This window comes from Natrix helvetica (genome assembly GCF_964273705.1).
Source record: "Natrix helvetica genome assembly, chromosome: 4".
Lineage (NCBI taxonomy): Eukaryota > Metazoa > Chordata > Lepidosauria > Squamata > Natricidae > Natrix > Natrix helvetica.
The window spans coordinates 127167857-127191563 of NC_138550.1; the positions used below are offsets into that span (position 1 = coordinate 127167857).

General features: G+C 37.9%; 1 protein-coding gene across 2 annotated transcripts in view; it reads left to right on the forward strand.

The window, feature by feature from the left end:
- Positions 1 to 23707, forward strand: part of SNTG1 (syntrophin gamma 1) — a 220754-nt gene that overhangs the window by 153351 nt on the left and 43696 nt on the right. For both annotated transcript variants that reach the window (XM_081953428.1, XM_081953429.1), the window contains exons 11-13: positions 382 to 512; positions 4391 to 4520; positions 16726 to 16764. In XM_081953428.1, coding sequence (XP_081809554.1) covers positions 382 to 512; positions 4391 to 4520; positions 16726 to 16764 — 300 coding nt within the window. The remainder of the gene's footprint in view (positions 1 to 381; positions 513 to 4390; positions 4521 to 16725; positions 16765 to 23707) is intronic.

The window sequence follows — 23707 nt, forward strand, 5'->3', positions numbered from 1 at the left end:
TTAACAACTAGATGTCAAAAGTAGTATAATTTGAAACTTGGCATTTGTTTCTCAAGTGAGAATTCTGGATGATTTGTTTGATGCTACATCTGTTTGTTTTCTTGGCTGTCCACAGTATTCTCAGGAGTCTGCTTGAAAACAATAAAAAATATTTACTGTCACTCAATTATAAGGTGTCAAAAAGTGCTAGAATTTAATTTAGGATGTACTTAATTTCAGTAGGGTACAATGAAACACAAGTTGACAAAACCTAATGATATTTCGGTTGAGAGGCAAATCTAATGGCCATGCATATTGGGCAAGAACAATGAAACAGACTAAATATTTATTAATTGTAAATACTTATTATAAAGTAAAATATCAAAGATTTTTGACATTCAGGATACGCTTTCGTGTTCTTCATGGCCGACATCTTCAGGTGTTAGATGGGAAAAGAGGTGGTGTGACCTCCGATTAATACCTCTTCTTCATTCAAGATTTTCTCAGTATCTCCCAGGATCAGATATGTGCAGGTAAGTAGATAACATCTAGTGGTGATGATGGTGTGATGGTTGATGATGATTATCTGGTATTCTGTGATACAACTGTTATGAGTGGTTGGTTGATTTGGATTAACAAATTCTACATTTCCTATTTTTAGTCTGTACATCAATTAAATTGAAAGGATGGACAATTTCCAATTGGCAAAGCTAAAGACAGGTTGAGATCTTGAAACCTGGTCTTCCTCTGTGGCTACTTAGATCCATTATATTTCTTTAGGCTAAGTGCCAAAAAGACTATTAGCTGAAGACTTTGCGTTCAGTTTGCTTTGCATTCGGTTACTTATTTCTTCGAGCCATTAAATCAATCCACAATGTATTCTAGAAGTCACCATAGATGTGCCAGACATAGTGATATGGAATACTTGGATAGTTTTCCATTCCCTTACATTAATGGATATGTCACAGGTTATCCTTTAATTTCACTTTGACCTATTATTATAACACCAGAATCATAAAATTGTAGAGCTAAACTTCAAATTTAACTCTAACTCTCCCTGATTAATTTTTGAAACAAAAATCATCATCATCACAAAACAAAATTCAGCTCTGCCAGCCAAAATGAGAGATTTAGTTGTTTTACATTATTCAGGCTGGATTGGGTAAGGGACAATTCTTGTGATTTATTTTATTAAAGTGCTATTTTTTCATGTAAAATATAATAATAGTTTTGTTTTTGCCATTGATGTATCCCTTTTTACCTGTTTTATCTATACTTGTATTGAATTTTGTAGTTGTAAGCTTACATACATGCTCATCACCTTATTTCTTTTTTGGGGGGGAAGCAATATTATAAGAATACAGATGATGAGTAAGGAATAATAAAATATTCTAATGTTCCATCTACCCTGGATACATAGACCTGTAGCTTTTGCATACCTTGCTACTTTTTTCTTTGTATAGGGCAGAGGTGAAGAACGATGGCCCCTTTATGACTTGCAGACCTCAACTCCCAGAATTTTTGAGCCAGCATGGCTCATAAAATTTTTTTATGATGATAAAAGGGCCATCATTCTCCACCCCTGGTATAGAGGAATGGCAATGGCATTCTTCTATTTGCCAGGTAGAGATGCAGTCTTTGCATATTTGCTAAAACATCACAGGCATTCCATAATTTATATTTTGACATTTCACAGTTTACCTTCCCTAATCCTGAAACATTGCCAATTTTCAACATTCTTACCACATTTGTGATTTCTTTTTAATCATTTATTTTTCTAAGTCACAAAGATTTTCAGTGCTCATTCCTTTTTTACTACTTGACACATTGAAATCATTCCCACACAATTTTCTAAAATATTCCTTCCTGCATTCCCTCACTTAGGTCTCAGCCTAAAATATTTCATCAATTCTTTATAAATAAATATTCCCTTATCTAATGTTAGATAACTTTTGAGGAGGTATCATGTTTCCCTGAAAATACGACATGTCCTCATAATACAGCCAAGCCACATTTTTCTGGTGGGCAAAAATATAAGCCCCCCCCCCAACGCATATAAGCCCCCTGGACAACCTCCGGCGAGGCAGAGCACCGCTCAACAACCTAGCAGTATCCCGAAGGTGCCAAGCCGCAGGAACCTGGGGGCAGGCAAGTTGATCGCGTTGCTTGGCGCCTTCAGGATACCACTAGGTTGGTGAGCAGCACTGTGCCCAGCTGCTTTCTTGCGAGCGGGCTCCCAAAGAGCCAGACACAGCCTCATGGGTGAATGGCTGTGTTGCGCTGTCGCAGCAGCGGAACACAACAGCCATGAAGCGAACACGCTCACGAGCAGCCACCCGGTAAACCCCCTTTGCAGCTGGGCACAGCGCCATTCACTGACCTAGGGGTATCGCCAACCCGTGTGAGTGCCTGTTCACTACCGCCCAGCTCCCGCGGCTTGGCGCCTTCCAAATGCCAGTGAATGGCACTCTCCATGGCTGGAGAGGGGGTTTGCGCAAGCGGCTGTTCCGCTCTCGCTCACCCACCTCCCAGCCTCACGATGTATGGCCCAGCTTTCATTACGGAGCCAGGGCACCTCTGCCACCACCGCCATCCCAGCATGGCTTTTTCCACGGCTTCCAACCCGAGTCTTTCGACAGTGGCCGCTCTGGGTGCATGCTCTATGGTTGTATGCTCTGCAGGCAGCTGGCTCATGTTCGTGAGTGTGGTCGCTTCATGGCTGTTGCGTTGCGCTGCTTTGACAGCGTAACCCAGCCATTCACCCATGAGGCTGTGCCCAGCTCTTTGGGAGCCTGCTCGCAAGAGAGCAGTCGCCCGGCAACCCCAAAACAATAAACCCTCCCCCCATAATAAAGCCCAAGCCATATTTTGTAGGTAAAAAGAAAATAATACCCTGTCGTATTTTCGGGGAAACACGGTAGATATGATAGAATGAACACGGAAGCACAATTGGTGTAAAGGCTAAAGTTTCAAGGCTGGAACCAAAAAGATTGATACCACATAGAGCTATTATTTAGACACAGGTCAAGTGCTCTCCAAAGTTGAGAAATGAGAAGTCCATTACTATGTAAGGACCACAAAAGGAAAAGATAGATTTAAACCCTGGCGCAATAATATATAGCTGGCTGAATTGCTGGATTCTACATCAGCTGTTCTTTATTATTGGGGTTTCTTATGTCTGCAATAAAAGTACTATTTCTATCTGAACCCTGTCCTTGATCCTTTCCACTGCCTGCTCCTGAGTCCTGATAATGCTCTGCAAAGAGATTTACTATTGTATCCAGGCTGAAGCTCAAACAATAGTAGTGATTTTAAAGCTATTTGTATGGCCACTACAAAATAGAATTAGAAAACTAGAGAGCAATAAGGGGTAATACTAAATTCAGTGCAACTTTTATCTACTTTATGTAGTATATAGAATTTATATGTTATTTTTAATTGCCTTCTGTCACCAATTGCATTTTCAATAATATTAGGTGAGTTATGTTTTTATTTTATTGAAGTCCTTGAAGAGCTGCAAGCATTGGGGCAAATGAGGCTGTACCCCAGGGTGCCAAAAGTTTTTTTGTGGTTGTCTGTTTCTAAAAACATTTTTATTGTTTTGTCGGCTGACCAGGTTTTGGCTCATGTATGAGCCACTGTATGAGTTGTATAAATGGATGGATGGATGAAATGTGCTTAGTGATTATAGATGGTTTGGCATCCTTCAATGGTAACAAAAGCTAAGACAAAGAATTTAAAAAGCCACATAATTCAAATGTAAATAGAAGAAAATAAATACAAATAAAATATAACTATAAATAAATATAAGCAGACTTGCCAACTGTACTTCATTCTTGCTTAAGAAGTAATTTGACATGTTTTAATTTTAGAAATGAAAATTTGTTATTCAGAAATCTACATAATATTTATGTAGAAAATTGTGGTCTTAGTCATAATTAAGATCCTTGCAAAAAGTATGCCTCTTTACTTGTAGAGAAAGATATCACTGACGCTGTAAAGATCTATAAAATTCCCCCCAAAAGGTAACTCTGTGGTAAGCCAGAATCAGTAGACTCAAACTATAATGTCTGAAAATCACGTTGGATCAGCCATGACAGCTCCTACAATCTTCCAAACTCCTACAGTTTCAAGCTTTTTGTGTAAGAAGAGCAGCAGTATAAGCAATTTGTGTTCAGCTGGCCCTACATGATTTGCCAAGTTTTATCTCATCATATGCCATGTAAAAGTGCTAAATACAGAGAGTATCATATGATAATAATAGTTTAAAGAACAGCAATAGTTTGGTTGCTAACTTGTATTGTAAGGAGTGTGTAAGTGAGAGGAATTTGTTCTGCAATATTATTCAATTGGTAATATTAAATTGGCAGTGTTTGGTTAGATCCCAAGTTAATCTATTTCATGTTTACAGGCAAAATGCATTCCAAGTAGTTGCTGTGGATGGTATTTGCAGTGGAATAATTCAGTGTTTGTCTGCTGAAGACTGTATTGACTGGCTGCAAGCAATAGCGATTAATATCTCCAATCTCACAAAGCACAATGTAAGTATATTTCTTTATCATATTTCCCACATATATTTGATCCCAATTCTCATGCCTCACAGGCGAAGTGCTGGATTTTATGTGCATCAACTCTGCTTAAAGCTTCCCTAGAGAAGTCTACTCAACCAACCCAAATTCTGTGAAAATTCATTGCAAAACAAATCTTATTTTCACAATCTATTTTGTTATTATTAGTATCGCTTCCTTTTTCACTATTACAAACTAGAGCTGAAAATAAAACTAGATCAAAATTTGCTTCTTTATTTTGTAGTCATAGGAGACTGTCTCTGCTAGTAAAGTACAACATTACATGAGATAGATTCCTAGATTTATTTTCTTTACATTGTAAGTTCAGAATAATGGAATAAATTTAAAAACCAGATGAGCAAATTCATGCTGTATAAACTTTTTCAGTCAATACTATGGAATCACCAATTAAAATCAAATGTTTGCATTTGATCCATTAGATCAGATCCATTATAATATAAATGGTCAACTGTTGGTCAAACTTGGTTTCTATTTCTGATCTCTCTGCATTTCATCTCTATATATATATTTTTTATGCTTTTCAAGCCCTTCACTTCTCTAATCCTCCTCCTCTTTAGGTCTTGTTCAATATTCACAAACCAGAAATTTAGAGTCTAAAGCAGGGGTGTCAAACTCAATTTCATTGAGGGCTACATCAGGATTGGATTTGACCTCAGGGGCATGGTGGGCGTGGCCAGCTTGACATCACTCGTGTTGGGGACATCTATGTCCAAACACTCTGCCAGCAAAAACTGACTCAGAGCTCCATTTTCAGCTACAACGGCCTCCTGCCATCCTCTGCCAATGAAAACCGAGTTCCGCTTTCACTGGTAGAAGGTGTCACGAAGCCATCACAGCTGAAAATAGAGCCTGGGAGGGCCGCACACAGGCAAAAGCACTGTGGACCAGTCGTTTGCTGTTTTTAAAGTGGTTCTGTGGGCCAGATTTGGCCTCCGGGCCTTGAGTTTAACACCCCTGGTGCAAAGTAATTGAGTTTCAAATATTTATTTTTTCTAGTCTTTCTTGTTATAATCTTTTTAAAATGTAGCCTACTAACACTATATAAGAGGAAGTATCATTTTCTATATTTTATTTCCTTTATTATCAAATGTTCTCTATCCGAAAGCATTTAGAATTAATTGTAGCTGTAACGTTGAGAATCCATTGAGAAAATTTATATTTCATGGAAATGCATATCCTCTTACAAAGCACTTTATTAATACTAAAAATGTGGTGTGCTGTAGAAACATGACAAACATATAATTTGTCTACCAAAGTTTATGCTATGCAAGCCAGTTACATTATTACTTATTCATCCATATAATGCTGCCTCTATATCTGACTATACATTTCTCTATAAGCTTGACAAATGGGAATAATTCTAACCTTTATGCTTATGCCAAATAATTTTACGTTATTAATTTTAACTTGTGTTCCAGGCTATTTTGGATATTCATAATAATAACTTTCTCAGTTGTATCCAGCATTTTAAGCCGAATTACAATTGCCTCTGATTAACTCTGTAATTATAACTGCCAGCTGAAATGATGATGATTATCACATTGGTCCTAGAGGGTTTATTTTTGCAAGAACATAACTTATTTAGTAAGCTAACATAAATTGAGCATAAGACCAGTATAGTCTCACTGGTTTAATATGAGGACTAGTGGACCAGTGGTCCTTTCCATGTATCACTGCTAGACAGTATCACAATCAAGTGGGCCATAAGATAGGAATGACTAGTGATTCCTTAACAGAATAACAGAGTTGGAAGGGATCTTGGAGGTCTTCTAGTCCAACCCCCTACTCAAGTGGGAAACCCTATACCATTTCAGACAAATGGTCCCCAATTTCTTTTAAAAATCTCTAATACTGGAACACCCAAAACTTCTCAAATGCATTTATTATACTATACTGAATATAAACCTTGAATGAATTTATTATTAGAATATTTGATAAAGCTGAAATACTTATCAATAGAGATCTGCCAAAATGAAATGACTTCTAGGGGCCTGAAAGTGGGTACTTTAATATTTGTAAGCTATTTATTAATGGACATATACTACCTTCATAACTAGTTAGTTAGTTAGTATGCTGCCAGATTCCCAATAACACTGGGTTCACACATAAAAATCTCAGAAAGAATTTCATGTCAGAGACCAGAGAAGGTGCACTTCCATCTATAGGGTCCCTATAGATATCATTGTTTATTCAAAAGAACTCAGTACATTAGCCTGCCCAATTCAATGCTACGAGAGACAAGCAGTCCCTCAAGTAACCAGGCCCAAATATTAATCTTAGTAGCAGCATGGCACCTATTGTAGTTTGTGAAACAGAGGTGTGACATGGGCATACTGAGGCACGCACCTCGCTGTCCATGCTGTCCACATACCAAACAACTTGAAGCTTTTGGGTAGTCTGTGAAGGCAGCCTCATGTAGAGCAGTGAGATGACCAGGGGATAAGTCATTTTCTGAATGGCTGCCCAATGAAGAAAAGAGTGCAATTGGTACACCAGATAAAGCTATGCAACTGTCATTGAGCAGGAGCTATTATCCCAGGAAAGTACCCGAGACTGCACAGCACTCTTGAATAGGAAAGTGCAACTCAACCAAGGTCAGAGATAGAACATACCCAGATCTGGAGGGCCGAAATACCTGTAGCCACAACAATGATTGTGAATTACTACAATGAAGAAAATCTAGCATATAAACAGATTTAAACACTCATTCATTAAATAAAAGCTTAATTCATTTTGGTGAATTAAGAGAAATGGGTTTGATCTACTTATCAATTTGAACATTAGAGGGCAATAGAAGTAGAGATCTAATAGAATAATGAATTATATTTAAGGACAAAAGCAATTACATTTAGCCAGATACTTATAGAGAAAATGCTTAACAACAATTAGGATATGATTAGATATATTTTGTAGTCACCTAATTTTCACATGGTAATGTTAGCACGGTTCAATGTAACCATTTTATATTTTTTTGTTAGTATAAGATAACTCAGTCTAGGTCAGTAATGGCGAACCTATGGCACGCGTGCCACAGATGGCACGCGGAGTCACTTGTCAGGGCACGCAAGGCGCTGCCCTGTCAGCTGGCCAGCGCGCATGCGTGCGCTGGCCAGCTGAGTTCACCCTTTTTTAAAGCCATTTTTCGCCCTCCCCAGTCTCCAGCAGCTTTATAGGAGCCTAGGGAGGGTGAAAACAGCCTCCCCCGCTCCCCCCGGAAGCCCTCCGGAGGCGTCAGGGAAGCCTCCGGATGGTCCCTGAAACCTTCGCTGGCGCCTCCGGAGGGCGTCCAGGGGGGCGGGGGAGGCTGTTTTTGCCCTCCCCAGGCTCCTATAAAGCCTCTGGAGCCTGAGGAGGGTGAAAAAAGCATGTAAAATGGGAGGGGGAACGCCTGTAGTGCGCGCATGCGCACTGGGGATCGCACATTGCATTATGGGTGCGGCACACCCGCACATGACCCCCCCTGCGCTCCACCCTTATGGCACGCGAGCCAAAAAAGGTTCACCATCGCTGGTCTAGGTCATTGATTGAGGTTTCACTTGATATGCAGTTAGAAGTACTTCTGTAGCTATTCAAATAAGTTGAGGTACAAAACAGGATGAACTATATTTGAATCTCATCCTTATTTGATGTTGGCAATAATGCCTCCCCCCCCCCCAGTATCTCAGAAGTAATAAACATCATAAATTTATAGATTCTTGTTCCATTGAGAATTTCAGAATAAATAAATCAAGGTTTTGTAGGATTGAATGGTCTCAGCAGATATGTTGCTCAAAAGCCATGCCAACATACTGGTCTGGGATAAAGTTTATAAATTACCACTTAGCTTGACTCAGAGAATATTTTAGCTTGCTGATATACAGAGTCATGGTAAGTGATTATCTGCCAGCTGATGCTGCTTTATTTCATAGCATTTTGATTTATAACGATGGTCAAAAAATAATAGGATAAGAAAAGTCTGTCAAAGATGGGACATAATTTCTTCTCTCTCTTTATTGTTCAGCTACATGACTCCAGAAGCTGCTGTTATTTTTAAAAGATAAGCAGCACAAAATCGTGGTGGTGCTTTCATCTAGACTGAATGGTAGATCATCTGAACAGCTGAATCTGAAAGAAGTGTAGAATAGAGAGAAATAATTGCAGCAACCTCAAGATAGACAGTAGAGGCAATGAAGTACTAGATTGTGACATCAGAGGGAGGCTGGCTCTCAGTCTCTGATTTTCTATCTTCTATATTATTTCATGGCCATACTCATTTCTAAGAAGCCTACAAATTCCTCTGCAGGTATGATATGAATGCAAACCAAAAGAGTTTACCTCAGTGCAGATTTCCAAATGTAGATAGTACCGACAGTGTTATGACTAGCCACAGCAAGGATGTTGTGCATACTGTATGTAGGGATTGCTTATTTCCAAACTAGCTCTGATTAGTCTTGCAGCCCAGTAATGTATCTTCATATATATTATGAAGTGCCTTAAAAATATAATAATAATAATAATAATAATAATAATAATAATAATAATAATAATAATAATAACAACAACAACTTTTATTTCTAGACCGCACCCTTTCCTAGGCAGGACTCGGGGCGGTGTACAGTCATGTTTTAAAAAAACCATATACAAATACATAGACATGAACATAGACATAGACATAGACATAGACGTGGACGTAGACGGAGGAGGTAAAAAATATACTGTACAATTCTTAGTTAAAATACAAATATTAAAATACCCTTAAAAATTCCCCAATAAAATGTTTGCCAGGAGGTGGAAGATGGAACTGTCAATCAGCTAAGCCAGCTAGTCGGAACAGGTGAGTCTTGAGCTTCTGTCGGAAGGAGCAGAGGTCATTGGTAATTCTAATTTCGGGAGGGAGGTCATTCCAGAGGGTTGGGCCCATCACAGAGAAGGCTCTACTCCTAGGCGTCACCCGCTGGCACTGCTTGGCGGATGGCACCTGGAGGAGTCCCTCCCTGTGAGAGTGGATAGGTCGTAGGGATGTATGAGGTGAGATGCGGTCCCGCAGGTAACTAGGTCCCATGCCATGGAGCGCTTTGAAGATAGTAACCAACACCTTGAAACGCACCCGAAAAACCACAGGCAGCCAGTGCAGCTCGCGCAGGAATGGTGTTATGTAGGAGTATCTTGATCCTCCCATGATAAACCTAAAATGCCTTCCATTTTGATCAATTATTGGTATGGGTAAAATATTAAATGCTTATTTTAAAGCAAAAGGCAAAGTTATTGTAAAATATCAAATGTAATCAGATGTATATCTGTATACGTAGTCTAATAGCTTTATCTTAATTATTATTTCTGCTTGTGAAAGAACGAACATTTTAGTAAAGTTTTCAATTAGCCTCACAACTATTGCAATACAACCAATATCAATTGATATTAAAATGTAGGAATGTGTATATTTCTCAATCATTAGCCTAGGGATTTTCAGTTTGAAACAATCTTGGCACAAAATATAGTTGCAAGCTGTGGTGCTGCATGAAGCAGATAGATGTTCCCCCACTGTCCTAGGCTTGTCATTTTAAATTAATTTCTACCTTCCTTCAACATCTCACATCTTGTCAATGCCATGCTCTGAAAAAAAGATTCTTCTTCACAGCAAGATCTTCAACACTGCATTTACCAATGTACCTGGAAGGAGTACACAGAGGCAGTGAGATTGAAAAAGGAAAGAAAAAAGGAAGTACCCGAGGAAAGGCAACATTTTCCCATCAAGGGAGATCAAACAAACCACAGGGAGAATAGGTTCTGTTAGGAATGTGGCAAGGTGGGAAACAGCTAAAGATTGTCAGTTACCTGTACAGATAAAAGAATGTTAGAGACAAGAAGAAAATAATGTTGCCTTTCTGAAAGTGTGGAGGCATATAAGGGAATAAAACTGGGGTTGTTGGTCTGCAGTTGAGAAAAGCAGCTGAAGCCAGGAAGAAATACTTCCCACTCCCACCTCCCCAAGGATATCTTCAGCTCATTGCTTCTCTCAAAGGAGGGTAAAAGTTTACAATCTCAGTAACTTGACAGAATATGAGCTCAGTCAGTCAGTCAATCATTCCCTCCACCAACTCACAGTTCAATCACAAGCATGCAAGGGGCTATTGCAGGTTTCTGGCTAATTGAACCATACCAGCATTTTGGGAAACATGCCGATGTCCACAGGCAGACTCAACCCACCCAGGCCCTTAACCTGCAAAAGTCTTGACTATGTACAAGAGAAAAGGAGGAACAAAACAAGTAGATGACAAATCGGGAAGCAATGTCTGGAATGGACAATTACTGTATTATAGAAAGCAAGAAGGGTATCAATCAACTGCCAGGACCATGAGCTAGGACTAAGTATTTATGTAGCTGCATTTATGTAGTTGTAGTTGTACACACACACACACACACACACACACTACACAAACACATAAACACATATACTGTGTATGTGTGTATGTATGTATGTGTGTGTGTGTGTGTATGTGTATGTATTTAGCTCTCATCAGCTAGATGAGAGGAATATGGGAGCTCCCTCCCATATTTGGGCATACCAGGGGTTGTAACACAAATACATGCCTATTTCCCTGGCTCAGCTGATAAGGAGGAGAGCCTGTGGCTTAGTGGCTAATACATCTGCCTAATATGTAATACAGCCCAGGTTCTAATCCCAGTAAGGGTATGGCTAGCTGATGAGAGCTAAATAGCTTGAAATAGATCTATACTAGTCTCCCTTTATTTATTTATCAGCACAAATACAACACAAATATAAAAAGGCAACATTAAAAATAAAAAATATGGTTTTCTGCCTGGATGGTTTTCTGTAATGAGCTAAAGGACAGAAAGGGGGAGTAGTGAGCTCCCTCCCATATTTGGGCATACCAGGGGTTGTAACACAAATACATACCTATTTGCCTGGCTCAGCTGATAAGGAGGAGAGCCTGTGGCTTAGTGGCTAAGACTCCTGCCTAATATGTAATACAGCCCAGGTTCAAATCCCAGTAAGGGTATGGCTAGCTGATGAGAGCTAAATAGCTTGAAATAGATCTATACTAGTCTCCCTTTATTTATTTATCAGCACAAATACATTTCTACAAATGTGGTGAAACTCACTTAACAACGTTCTTAGCAACACACATCCCTTCCAGTTTTATTCATAGATATATTCTATGAACTAAAACCGATACCCAACAAATCCTATGATCACGGCCATCCGTGTCCTACAAGCCAACTCACAGAGCCCCCAATTCAGCCTCTTCCCACTGTGGGGGTTAACCAAACATGGTTAGTCGTCCTGTTACCTCCTGGCTGCGGTTCCCGCCTTTTTAGCAGAGCAGGAGAGAGGGCTAATTTCAAACAGCTTTTTTTTTCTTTTGCTGAAGCCCAATTTCTCTGCCACTCGGCAGGTGACCTGGTGGGTGTCCATAGGTGTTGGGCACACCATGGAAGGCACGTGTGTCTGTTTCTCTCACACACACATACACACACTGTGCTTGTCGCAGGGCGAGGTGCGTGTGTAAGTGGGACTGGATGGGACAGATCAGCTGGGAGACTGGCAAAAATGTTTCTTTTTCCACGCTGCCGCAGTCCTCAGAAGAATAAGGCAGGGATGTTTGACGACGCCCACTCGCCGCTTTCCTGGCCAGCCACCCAGCTAAGCAGGGCAGGCGGGGCTGCAGCCAATGGGTTTGCAGCCAGCAGGTCGCAGGGGCAGTGGTGGCAAGTGGTGAGGGAAGCAAGCTCCGGCCAGCGTCCCTGCCTCTTTCCTCCACGAGCGCCACCGGGGAGAAATCCGGGGGAGAGAGGGAGGAGAAGGCTGTCCCTAGTAGAAGCTCGGTTTTCTCTTCCCTCTCTCCCTCTCCCCCTGATTTCTCCCCAGGGCAAGAAAGGCAGCTCTGAAAGAGAACGAAGTGCAGGTACTTCTTTTAACAGCCAAGGCCTCCGCTCCTCTTCCTTCCTTGGCTTTTGGAGAAAGGAAGTGCTCTCTATATATAGCAATAGCACTTAGACTTATATACAGGCCCATAGTGCTTTACAGCACCTCTGGGCTGTTTACATTGACAGAATTGTACGCCAACAATCTGGATCCTCATTTTACTGACTTTGAAAGAATGAAAGTCTGAATCAACCTTGAGGCTGTCAGGAGTGAACTCCTGGCTGTGGGCAGAGTTATCTTGCAATACTGCATTCTGACCACTGCACCATTTACAGTGTATGTATGTGCATGTAAATACGCACGCACGCGTACACACACACACACACACACACACACACACACACACAGCTATAATCAAAGCATTTAAACAGAATAACTTGTTTTTGTTGTTTTTAATGTTTAGGTGTTTAGAAATAGTATTCCTAAGGGAATGTTCAAGTTGGCCACTGCACATTCTTTTTTTCTAGGAAAGAACTGTTACTTAACTTTAATTGTGGAAATAAATGTTTATGCCTAGCCAATAAATAAATGACAATTTTTATAGTTGTCCTTGGAACTTGAAAACTCTTCCTCTAAAGCATTTATTAAGCTCCTAAACTATATAAAGTCTAAGAACAATAATAAATTTATAGGAAAAAGTTCATTTTCGTGGTGTTATATGACCTATTTTAAAAAGGTACTCTCATAAACTGTTGCCAGATCAATGATACACTTGTAAACTTATATATGTGTCTGTGTAAACTAACTATGAAGAAGATATGTAAATTAAAGCAACACTAAAAATTGGTTTCCATCTTTTATGTAATAATGGGTTGCAGAAGATAACAAAGTTATTTGAGGCATTTTTTGCTTTTGTCCTTTTGACTTATATCACACAGACATATGTGGTTTACCAATCTGGATTGTTCTATGTAAGAAACACCTCCCCCCCCCCTAATCTTTGTATAAAAACTGGATATTTAGAAACAGGCAATTGTCTAAAGATATGTAGAGTTAGGTGCAGTTTAGTGTCTCTTATTTTTTTGTTATATATTTGAGTTGTTTACTTTGTTTTCTTAGTTCTGTTTTGCTCTATCTGTATTTGCTCTATCTGCTTTTCTCTGGAAGGGCCTAAGGTGAATGTATTTAGAAGCATTTTACAGTTTTCTCCAAAATGACAGTATATTTTTAACCAGAGAATAAGGGGGAGTAGAATTGCATTGTGAGCTTAATAGAGACGGTATAGAAAATACATATTGACCTAGAATGAGTTCAGATCAATTTTAGATTTCAAAAGCCAGATGAATAGCATCCTTTGGAGATTTGTTATTTTTCTCTTTTTTAAATAGTTTCTGGAAGCATTAAGCTGGGTCACATCTGTTGTGTGATAGCATTTTTTAAATATTTTTTTTTTAATTTTCAAAACAAACACAACACATAAAATCTTCCTTCTTTACATACTGTAGAATGTGTATCAGTTGGTTACAAAAGGCTTTCGTGCATCTCTTCCACAGTCATCAAGCATAATTCATATTAACTCAAGTATTTTAACTCAGCTATTTATACATGTTACCATCTTCATACCTCCATTTTCATTTGACTATAATTGTTTAAACATCCTTCATCATAAAATATACCAAGATTTAATACATAACCACATACTGGAATTTCATTTACTATTTCTAAAATCCTCCAATAACGCTGAATCCTTACGTCCTATTCTAGCTAAACATCCATAATATTTAATAACAAAAATTTCTAATCCTCCTTTCCAATTCACTGTTTATAATTTACATCCAGTTTCCTTATGATGAACCTATACATATATATACGTTGTTATCATTATCCCTCTTTTATTTGATTATATCCTTTATCATAACATTTTCTTCCTAATAATCAAGATTTAACTGTATCTAACTTAGTTCTTTTTTATTAACCTTTATATATAATCCAAAAGGACTTCTAATCTTCCTTTCATGGGTACCATTTAATATTCATATCCAATTATTACTTACCATAACACTACACATGTATACATTATTATCATTATTGCAATTATTTATTTAACTATATCTATTGTCACTAAATTTCACTAAGTTTAACTAGTTTCAAATTATACTCTTCCATCTATCAACCTGTATCTTTCCAGTAGCAAAACAGTCTCATATCTTCCGCCATTTGTGGTGTCAGTTCTCTAATCATCTCCTTAATCAAATTTGTATGTACTCCTCTTAGCAACTCCTTGCTTATAAAATCTTTCATGTAATTTCGATGCCCTTGTTCTGTTTCCTTAATCAGCTTATCTTTGATTGTCGGTAGTGTTTTCAATGATGTTGCTAATAAAATTTCTCTCTTTAAATCCATAAATTATTTTGTTTTTTCTTCTTCTGTGTCTTGCCATCCGAGGTAGAGTTCCCCTCCATTTAATTCCTCTTTCAGTATTCCACTCTTTCCATTTCCAGACACAAACCAATCACCATAAAAATCAGCATATTTAATTTCTTTATGGTCATTTTCCTCTTCGGTTTTTAGGATTCTAACCTCCACTTTTTCCACTTGATAAACATGTCCAACTTCTTCATCATATTTTACTGTTAGATGCTCTAAGTCTTCCAATTCTTCTCCATCCTCTCAAATGTGTTTGATAATTTCTGAATTTCTAAGAATATCTTTTGCAGGCCTAAAATTTCTTTCTGCTGTTGAAGTTGTGCCATTATCTCCAGCTAACACACACTGCTGTTCTGGCTTGGAAGGTTTTAACAAGATTATGCATAAATTCACAGTAAAGTTTTATTTTCACTTTTCTCTGGTTAAAGATATACTTCAAAGGGACATCTGTATGCTTTTCTTCTTATCACTCTCTATGAACAACCAGTGAGGCCTTGGAGTGCCAAGCCAGGATAATCAGTAAGGAAAGTAAAAGTGTTTTGTTTCCAATACACAAACCTCCAGCCCCCGAGTAGCAGTGTTATTTTTACAATTTTCTTTGTTTCTTTTTGTATCTTTTTTATATTCCAAGTTAAAAAAAGGTCTGATTCTTGAATGAGTTAGAAAAACACCCACAGTAATGAAAGAGGAGAATTTTGGTTACAAAGGTTACAATATAGGTTACAAAGAATAATAAAAGAAAAAATAGAAGAAGAAAACTTAATCCATTCATTTTAAAAGGCTTGCATAAATTCAATTTAAAAAGTAAGATAACCACTGTCCAAAACCATTCAAAGCTTAATTCCGCCGCTTATTTCTTCTGTCTCCAATTTAAATTAATTTTAAGTTTTTTATAGGCAGTCTCTTTTAAAATGGTAAAAATTCCTCACCAGCTCTTTCCGTATCCTTCCATTTTGGAGCTGCCCCAACTTCATCAGCCTTGGATGGATTTTTTGTCGCCAGCTTGAAGTACTTCTCTTGCATCGATCGGGGACTTTGCAATGTCCCTGATATCAGCAAGACTTATTCTTCCTGTTCACCATCTCTGCGGGACGGTTTAGGTCCAATTGGATCACCCAGTGGCAAAAGTATCGGCTGCGGTCTCGGAGTATCGAGACCGCACGTCTGTATTGTCGCAACATTGGCTCCTACTCCAATTTTCTTAGCATTCATCTATTCAGTATTTACCTCTCGGTCTATATTACTTTTTCTCTAAATGAAAATATAACTTTTCTTTTGAATATTGCCACACAAAATATGATGTTTAGAAAAAAGATTATTTAAAAGACATTTACAAAATTAAATTCATATAAAATCAAGTAAACTGAAATGATATTTTAGTAGAATAAGAATAATATGCACAATAATAATGTTATATTTGATAAGAGGACATTTAAGTACAAAATTCAAGAATGACACTTTGTCAATCCATCAAGATAGACCAGAGTAGGAAGCCAAGCATGTGCATATTAATTTTTATTATAAGATTATAATAACTGAGTGTTGCATGTCTAAATGAACTTCTCCCTTGGCTTCACGAGAACAGAGGTTGATGGTGGTCTTTAGACACTTATTCAAGTTTCAGTTTTGGTCCAGACTCAGATACCTTTCATCTCACTGTTGTCTTGAATGTAGCTCTTTCCCATTCCCCAAGGTCATTCCTTCTGCCCTTTACACACCTTAAAATTATTTTTAAAATGAACAACCTATTAATATATATCAGTTTCACAGAGGAAGTATGTAATAATGCCACTTTGTTTTATGTGACTGAATCATAATTGAAACAGCTTATTTATTAATCCATTTTTCTTTTTCCTTTTATAGATTAAAAAAATCAACAGAAATTTTCCCGTAAACCAGCAGGTAAGAGACAAATATATGTTTTGAAACCTTAATTCACAGTTGTTCTATATCTGGTAAAATACACGTAATTCTCAACTTACAACAGTACGTTTAATGACCATTTAAAGTTACAATGGCACTGAAAAATGTACTTATGACCATTTTTCACACTTACAGCCATTGCAGCATCTCTGCGATCATTTGATCAAATCCAGATGCTTGGCAACTGACTCATACTTATGACGCTTGCAGTGTCCTGGGGCCATGCGATCACCTTTTCTGACCTTCTGACAAGCAAAGTCAGTGGGGAAGTCAGATTAACTTAACAACCATGTTACTAACTTAATATCTGCAGTGATTCACTTAACAATGGTGGCAAGCAAGGTCATAAAATGGGGCAAAACTCACTTAACAAATGTCTCACTTAGCAACAGAAACGTTGGGCTGAATTCCTTTCCTTTCCAGCAGGCATGCATATGGCTGCTGTTGGGTAGAGAAGGGAGAGAGAGATTAAAAAACTGACTGAGATGTCATTGAACATTGAAAATGAAGATCACGTGATCATAGTAGTGGCCCACCATCAGTGGTGGGATACGACCGGTACACCCCAGTATGGGCATACCGGTGCCTGCTGGGAGCACCAGGTACCGCTCCGGTATGGTGTTCTGGAGGGCTCACCCACCCACCCGTCCTCCTTACCAATATTTGAGCTGATCGTGGCTTCCCCACACGCTCACAGAGCAAACGGCACCTGCGAGCAGCTGGAGCATCACAGGCGGTAAGTACGCATGCGCACGCTGCATGCGTGCATGTGGTGGACGCCTAGCCCCGTTGCACTGGACCAGTTGCATCGGTATCCGGAACCCACAACTGCCCAGCATTGAAACCTGTAACACTGAAGCAGCCTCAACTTTCCCAAAGTTCCTTCCCCCCAGATTTTGGGAACATTCTAAAAGATAGTCCATTTGAGGTACCTTGGTTCAAAACAAAGAACTATGAACCACCCAGCTAAGGGTCATAATAATGAGAGACTATATGTGTGTATGAAAGGCCAGTTAAAAAAGGAAATATCTATTGTATTCAGAAGGGAAAAGGCTTTATTAGACAACATGAAGGTGACATATGAGGGCTTCTATATTTGGCTTGCCAAGTTAGGACACAAAGCACAGGTGTGTTAGTTTTCTTGGAATACATCACTCTGGAGCAGCTGTTTATCAGTAACTAAAAAGGTCAGCACATGGGAGAGATGGAAGTAGTTGGAAAGGCAGTACATTTTGAAAAATTACCCATATTTATGTAAGAGGCCCTTCAGAATAAAGAGACTCACAGCAGTAGCAAGCCTAGGTTTCGAATTATCTCTGCCTAAAGTTCTTTTTTTACACTTTGTAAAAAAATTACACAATAATTTTTATTGATGTTCCAGCATCTTGAAATTGACGGTAAAGTTCTAACTTTAACTCTGATCAAAAGACAGTCAATGTGTTTACATCATTTAAATTTCAGTGTCTGAGATATGAATGAAGAGTGCATGTTCTCTTTCCTAACTTTATTTCATGCTCTTAAAAAGGGAGAAAGAAAATAGAACTTCCAAATTTCTTTTCTGAACTGGAAATTTGTTTTTGTAGGTTTTCACATTCACACCATCAGAAGGTTTATGCTGATAATCTCAAAACATATTTTAAAAAGGTTTGTCTTTAGAATAAGGCTATGGCTTAATTATAACAATTGTAATAGCACTTTTATTTTCCTGGTATTTATTTATCAAAGGAAAAACAAATACACTGGAAAACAACAGGAAAACTGAACAAGCAAACACACTAAAAGTTTGTTCTAACAGTGGCCAGCCAACTGTCCTATCTTCCAGAAGATGGATCTGAGAGTTAGCCATGCTGCATAAAGGCTATTGATCACTCTGACTTCATGAATTGTCCAAACTTTTTGAAGCTATTGAAGTTGGTAACCAGCACTGCAAGTCAATTAATTAATTAGGCCCGCAGCATCCAGAAGTGTAGGGGTGGATAAGAAAATGTGTCAAGAGAGAATAGAGTGAATAACCAGAGGACACATTCATAAAATACTATTTTAGGTATTTTACATAGATAACAATAATTTTAATTTTTTGTAACTATTGATGTTCAAAATTCAAATTCTGCATTCCCAGACTGACATGTATTGAACATCTACATCTAAAAATACATTTGTCCTGCAAGCATCTGTTATCAAAGAACACAGTGATCAGCCTCATTATGAAGAGGAAGGCACAAAGCTGAAACAACAATGCTAAGTATGTATAAAAACACATAGGGGAGTTGGATTCTTGCTGTTAAATTAAGCAGAAGTGCACACCAGGGTGTCAATTATGCAGTGATAACTCCTGCATGTTGCATTGTCAGCTGTCTGCAACTAAACATTGATTATTTTGCATAGATGGGAGCTTGGACTTCTTTTGTTGTAAAGGCTTTGTTTATGAAACTATAGGATTCCTGCAAGAGATTTTGGAGAAGAACAAATAGAAAAAAAATCATTACCACTTTAAATTCTCTTGAAAAGCCATAGGACATCAGCCTGATTCTCTGTGGGGTTCCTCTGGAGAATTGTTACCTGTATTGTTGCTTTTCTAGACTAGTATGTAGGTATAATGACAAAAGTTCTAAAAGCTTTTAGACATTTCTGTATATTGGTGTCTCCTTTACTATTATTAAAATATGTGCAGCATAGACATAACATTGATAGTCAGTTTCTTAATTGGACATTTTTAAACACCTCACCTGAATTTTTCAGTATTGGAACATACAAATGCTGTAGGAGATGCAATGACAGCTGTAAAGCTAATTTTAGGTCATGAGTTACTGAAATTATTATAGGTTTACATCAGAGATGGGATTCACTTACCTTCCCTACCGGTATACAAATGTGAGTGCACACATGCGCATGGACTCTTTGCACTCACGCACCTCGCCTGCGCATGCACACTGCCTTCTGTGCATGTTCAGGGCTCATGCATTACATCAGGGCGGATGGGCGGAGAGAAGTTTTATTATTTTTCATGATAATATATTTTATAGTCAGTAACAAAAAAAAGATTTCTAGAAAGATCTGTTTATTGGTCATCTTTGATTATTCATTAGACATTGAGTTTATCTTCTTATTTGTTCTTTAAGATGACTTTTTAAAATATTGGGGTAGAATTTCATGTCAGGCAAAATTAATAGTGAATTGTCTCCTTTAGACAGTTGCTCTTTGTAAGGCATCTGTCTTATAATATATAATGTTATTTTTATTTGATATTTTGATATTGAAGGGTAAGTTCCAGTAAAAAATGAAAATGATTTGAAAATCATTTTTATTGCTGGATAGATAAGCTTTTAGAAGGCATTAGTGAAAAAATAATAATTTTGACATTCGTAATATAGTTTGAAAGCAATCTGGCATTACTTTACTTTCTCCTTAAATTAGAGTATTGAAATCTTGTCAAATAATAATGAATATTCAACCCGGTGCCACAAACCTCCAATATATAGCCTAACATAACAGCCATGCTGTTTATTGTAGGAGCTGCAGGATAGAAAAACTATCAGTGCCTTGAATCGAAGTAATTTAAAGTCTTATTTATTGACCAATCTGTGAAATATGCTATACATGCATCTTATAGTTTCATCTAGCTTATAGAAATTATGGACTTTAAATTTCTTGATATTTACATTTGGTCCATATTTCTGCTGAGGCAGGGTTTTTCTATTGACAAGTAATTGAGAAGTAAGATGCATTTATGATTAAAGAATCAACAATAATTATTTTGATAAATATAGTTATATATTGCAGACTCCGCTATCTATGCATTTTAGGAACTTTACTTTGCTAGAGATGCACAGTTAGGCAGTTCAAATCTTCAAAGAATTTGTTCACTTCAGCAAAGAATTTAAAAAAAACATGCTTTCAAAGCTGATTTCTGAAGCAATGTGGGCAGGCATTGTACTCATAATACAATGTGTGTGTGACGCCCTGCACACCTTGCCCCCTGCATATGCATGTGTGACCACCCATGTGTGCCCCCCGCATGCCTGCACATACCCCTGTGCCCCATACATATGTGCATGACCCTCCATGCTCCCCATGCCCCCCATGCATGCGTGTGTGACCCCCGCATGCATCTCCTCACATGCACACATGTTTCCCGCATGCCCCCTGCTCCTGCACATGAACAGCAGAGTCCCAAAAACTAGCCGGCAGGAGGCGCGGTAGAGCTGAGCTGGGGCGACAGCTCACATGCCTGCAGAAAGCCGGCTCCGTATACCACCTGTGGTACGCATGCCATAGGTTCGTCATCATTTATCTAATAGAAAAAAGAATATATTAGTTATCTGTGAAGGAAAAGTAATAGGATTTATTTTAATTTAGCTTTGTTTTATTAAAAAGAATCAGTTCCACAACTGTGTCAATGGTTATTCAACATGCTTCAGGTGATGGACTTCTGTCATAAGAGTAAATAGGGTCTTCTATTGTAAGATTATTATAAAAACTGAGAGGAAATATATGTTAACCTGCCCAAAATCTTACATTAGTTTTCTTTCTGGATCTATATCTCCTTTATGCTTTACCCTTAATGTTAATATTAATTTAGTATACTTCAGTGTATGTCAGGTACTATCTTTCAAATATAAATCTGAAGTATATTTTTAAATTATTGATTCTGAAGAAGAAAGGTATTATGAAATGTTCAGCTGCCAGATATTGTCAGGAACTTGAAAAAAATCAATAAGAAATGAAAATGTTTTGGGGACAGGAGAATTTAGCTCAAAAATTAGAACAGTATTTTCTTTCACAAATAAAACCAAATATAAGTGTCCTAGGATAATGTTGCAAAATCTAATCAGTGGGACCAGAGGTTCACTCTTAAAACATTTTTAAAGTATTTTATTTTGCAGTATCCTGCTCCCACATCCCAACTTATTTATTTATTGTACATCTGGGTGGAGCTGTTTCAAAAACTAGCATAGTTTTTAAAGAATACATAATAAAGCATAAGTGTACATTAGGGAGTTCCAAAATCAGAGCTGGCCTAAAGACAAACCACAGCAATTAGGAGTCAGTGTGCATAATATAAATAAGAAACAATTTAAATAGTTGAGAAAACATGTTTTCAAAGTTTTGATGTGCTATTTACAATATGGGTTTTCTTACAGTAAGCTTCTTTAATTTAAAAAAGAAATTTTCAGTTGTAAGCAAGAAGAAATGTATGTATGTATGAATGTATGTATGTATGTAAAATGAGAAATGTGTTAGTTTACTTTACTTTATTGTCATTGTACGTATATACACAGTTTACACATACAACGAAATTCACATAACACCCAGAGACCAGGCCCAACACACATAACAATCCCCAAACACACGCACACACCAAAATATTCCCCACCCCTAAACCACCCAAACATCCACACAACAGACCAAGTAGTGCTGTCCAATAGCTCACTGATGGTGGCCCTTTAGTTCATTGTTGAATGCAATTATAGCTCTGGGATAAAAACTATTCAGAAGACGTGTGGTCCTAGTTTTAATTGTTCTGTATCTTCTGCCAGAAGGCAACAGTCTAAAAAGATTGTAAGCATGAATTACCCATGAAAGCATGCATTATCAAAAGAAATAATGACCAATATGATGCCAATAATATATACAAATCTTATTTGGTATAAATAATAGTACTACTGCTTGCAATTTTGAGGAAATAGTTGCTCAGTATTTATTTTGGCATCAGCACTCTGCAAATAACATTAACTGACAGTGGCTTATTTTTTTATTTCAGTTCCTTATCAAAACCTCACAGCAAAGAATTGATCACAGTTTACTTCTGGTTTTCTGAGAGGTTTTCTAATTGATTATTGAACCTTCTTTTCCCCTGAGTTCAAACCTAATTGTGTAACTGATATTACAGTAGTTATATTGTTAGATGAAATGATCATTACCAAAAACTGGGGAGACTGCTTTTAATTTATTTGAACAATGTTATCTGGATTGGAAATTGAACTACCTTGTGCAAACAGATGCTTGAAATTCTTCTTCAACATCTTATTATTAGCTACTAAAGTTCCTTGTAGTGCTATTTAAATAGTATGTATGTATGTATGTATGTATGTATGTATGTATGTATGTACGTACATACATACTCCATAGGCTCACCTCTACAGAATCTTGCCAAATTCCTCACCAAACAACTTCAACCCTACACAGAATTCATCCCCTCACACGTACAAAACTCACTCCACTTCATAGAAACAATAAAGAAACAAAACCTACAAGCCTGAGACCTACTCGTGAGCTTCGATGTCATATCACTCTTCACCCAAGTGCCTATAAAAGAAGCCTTGACAGCTATCCAGAACAAATACAACCCCCCTAAGCACATCCTGGACCTGACCAACCACTGCCTAACCAACACATACTTCACCCATAATGGACAAAGATACAAACAGATAGAAGGAGTACCCATGGGATCACCCCTCTTACCCGTCATTGCAAACTTATACATGGAACATTTTGAAAATAACGCCTTAGATAAATCTGAACACAAACCCAAACTCTGGCTTAGATATGTAGATGACACTTTTGTAATCTGGCCACACGGGAAAGAAAAACTGGAAAACTTCCTCACATATCTGAACAGCCTACACCCCAAAGTACAATTCACTATGGAAATAGAAGTAAACAACCAACTTCCCTTTCTGGACATCCTAAACTATAAAAAACCCAATGGCTCCCTAGGACATACCATCTACTAGAAAAAAACACACACCAACTGCTACTTAAATGCACAATCCCATCACCACCCTGCACAGATCAACTCTGTAGTCAAGACCCTCATCTCCAGAACCAATTTCCTAGCCGACAAAGACCACCTGAAAACTGAATTACACACTCTCACAAATGTATTAATCTCCAATGGATTCCAAAGAAAAACAATTACCAA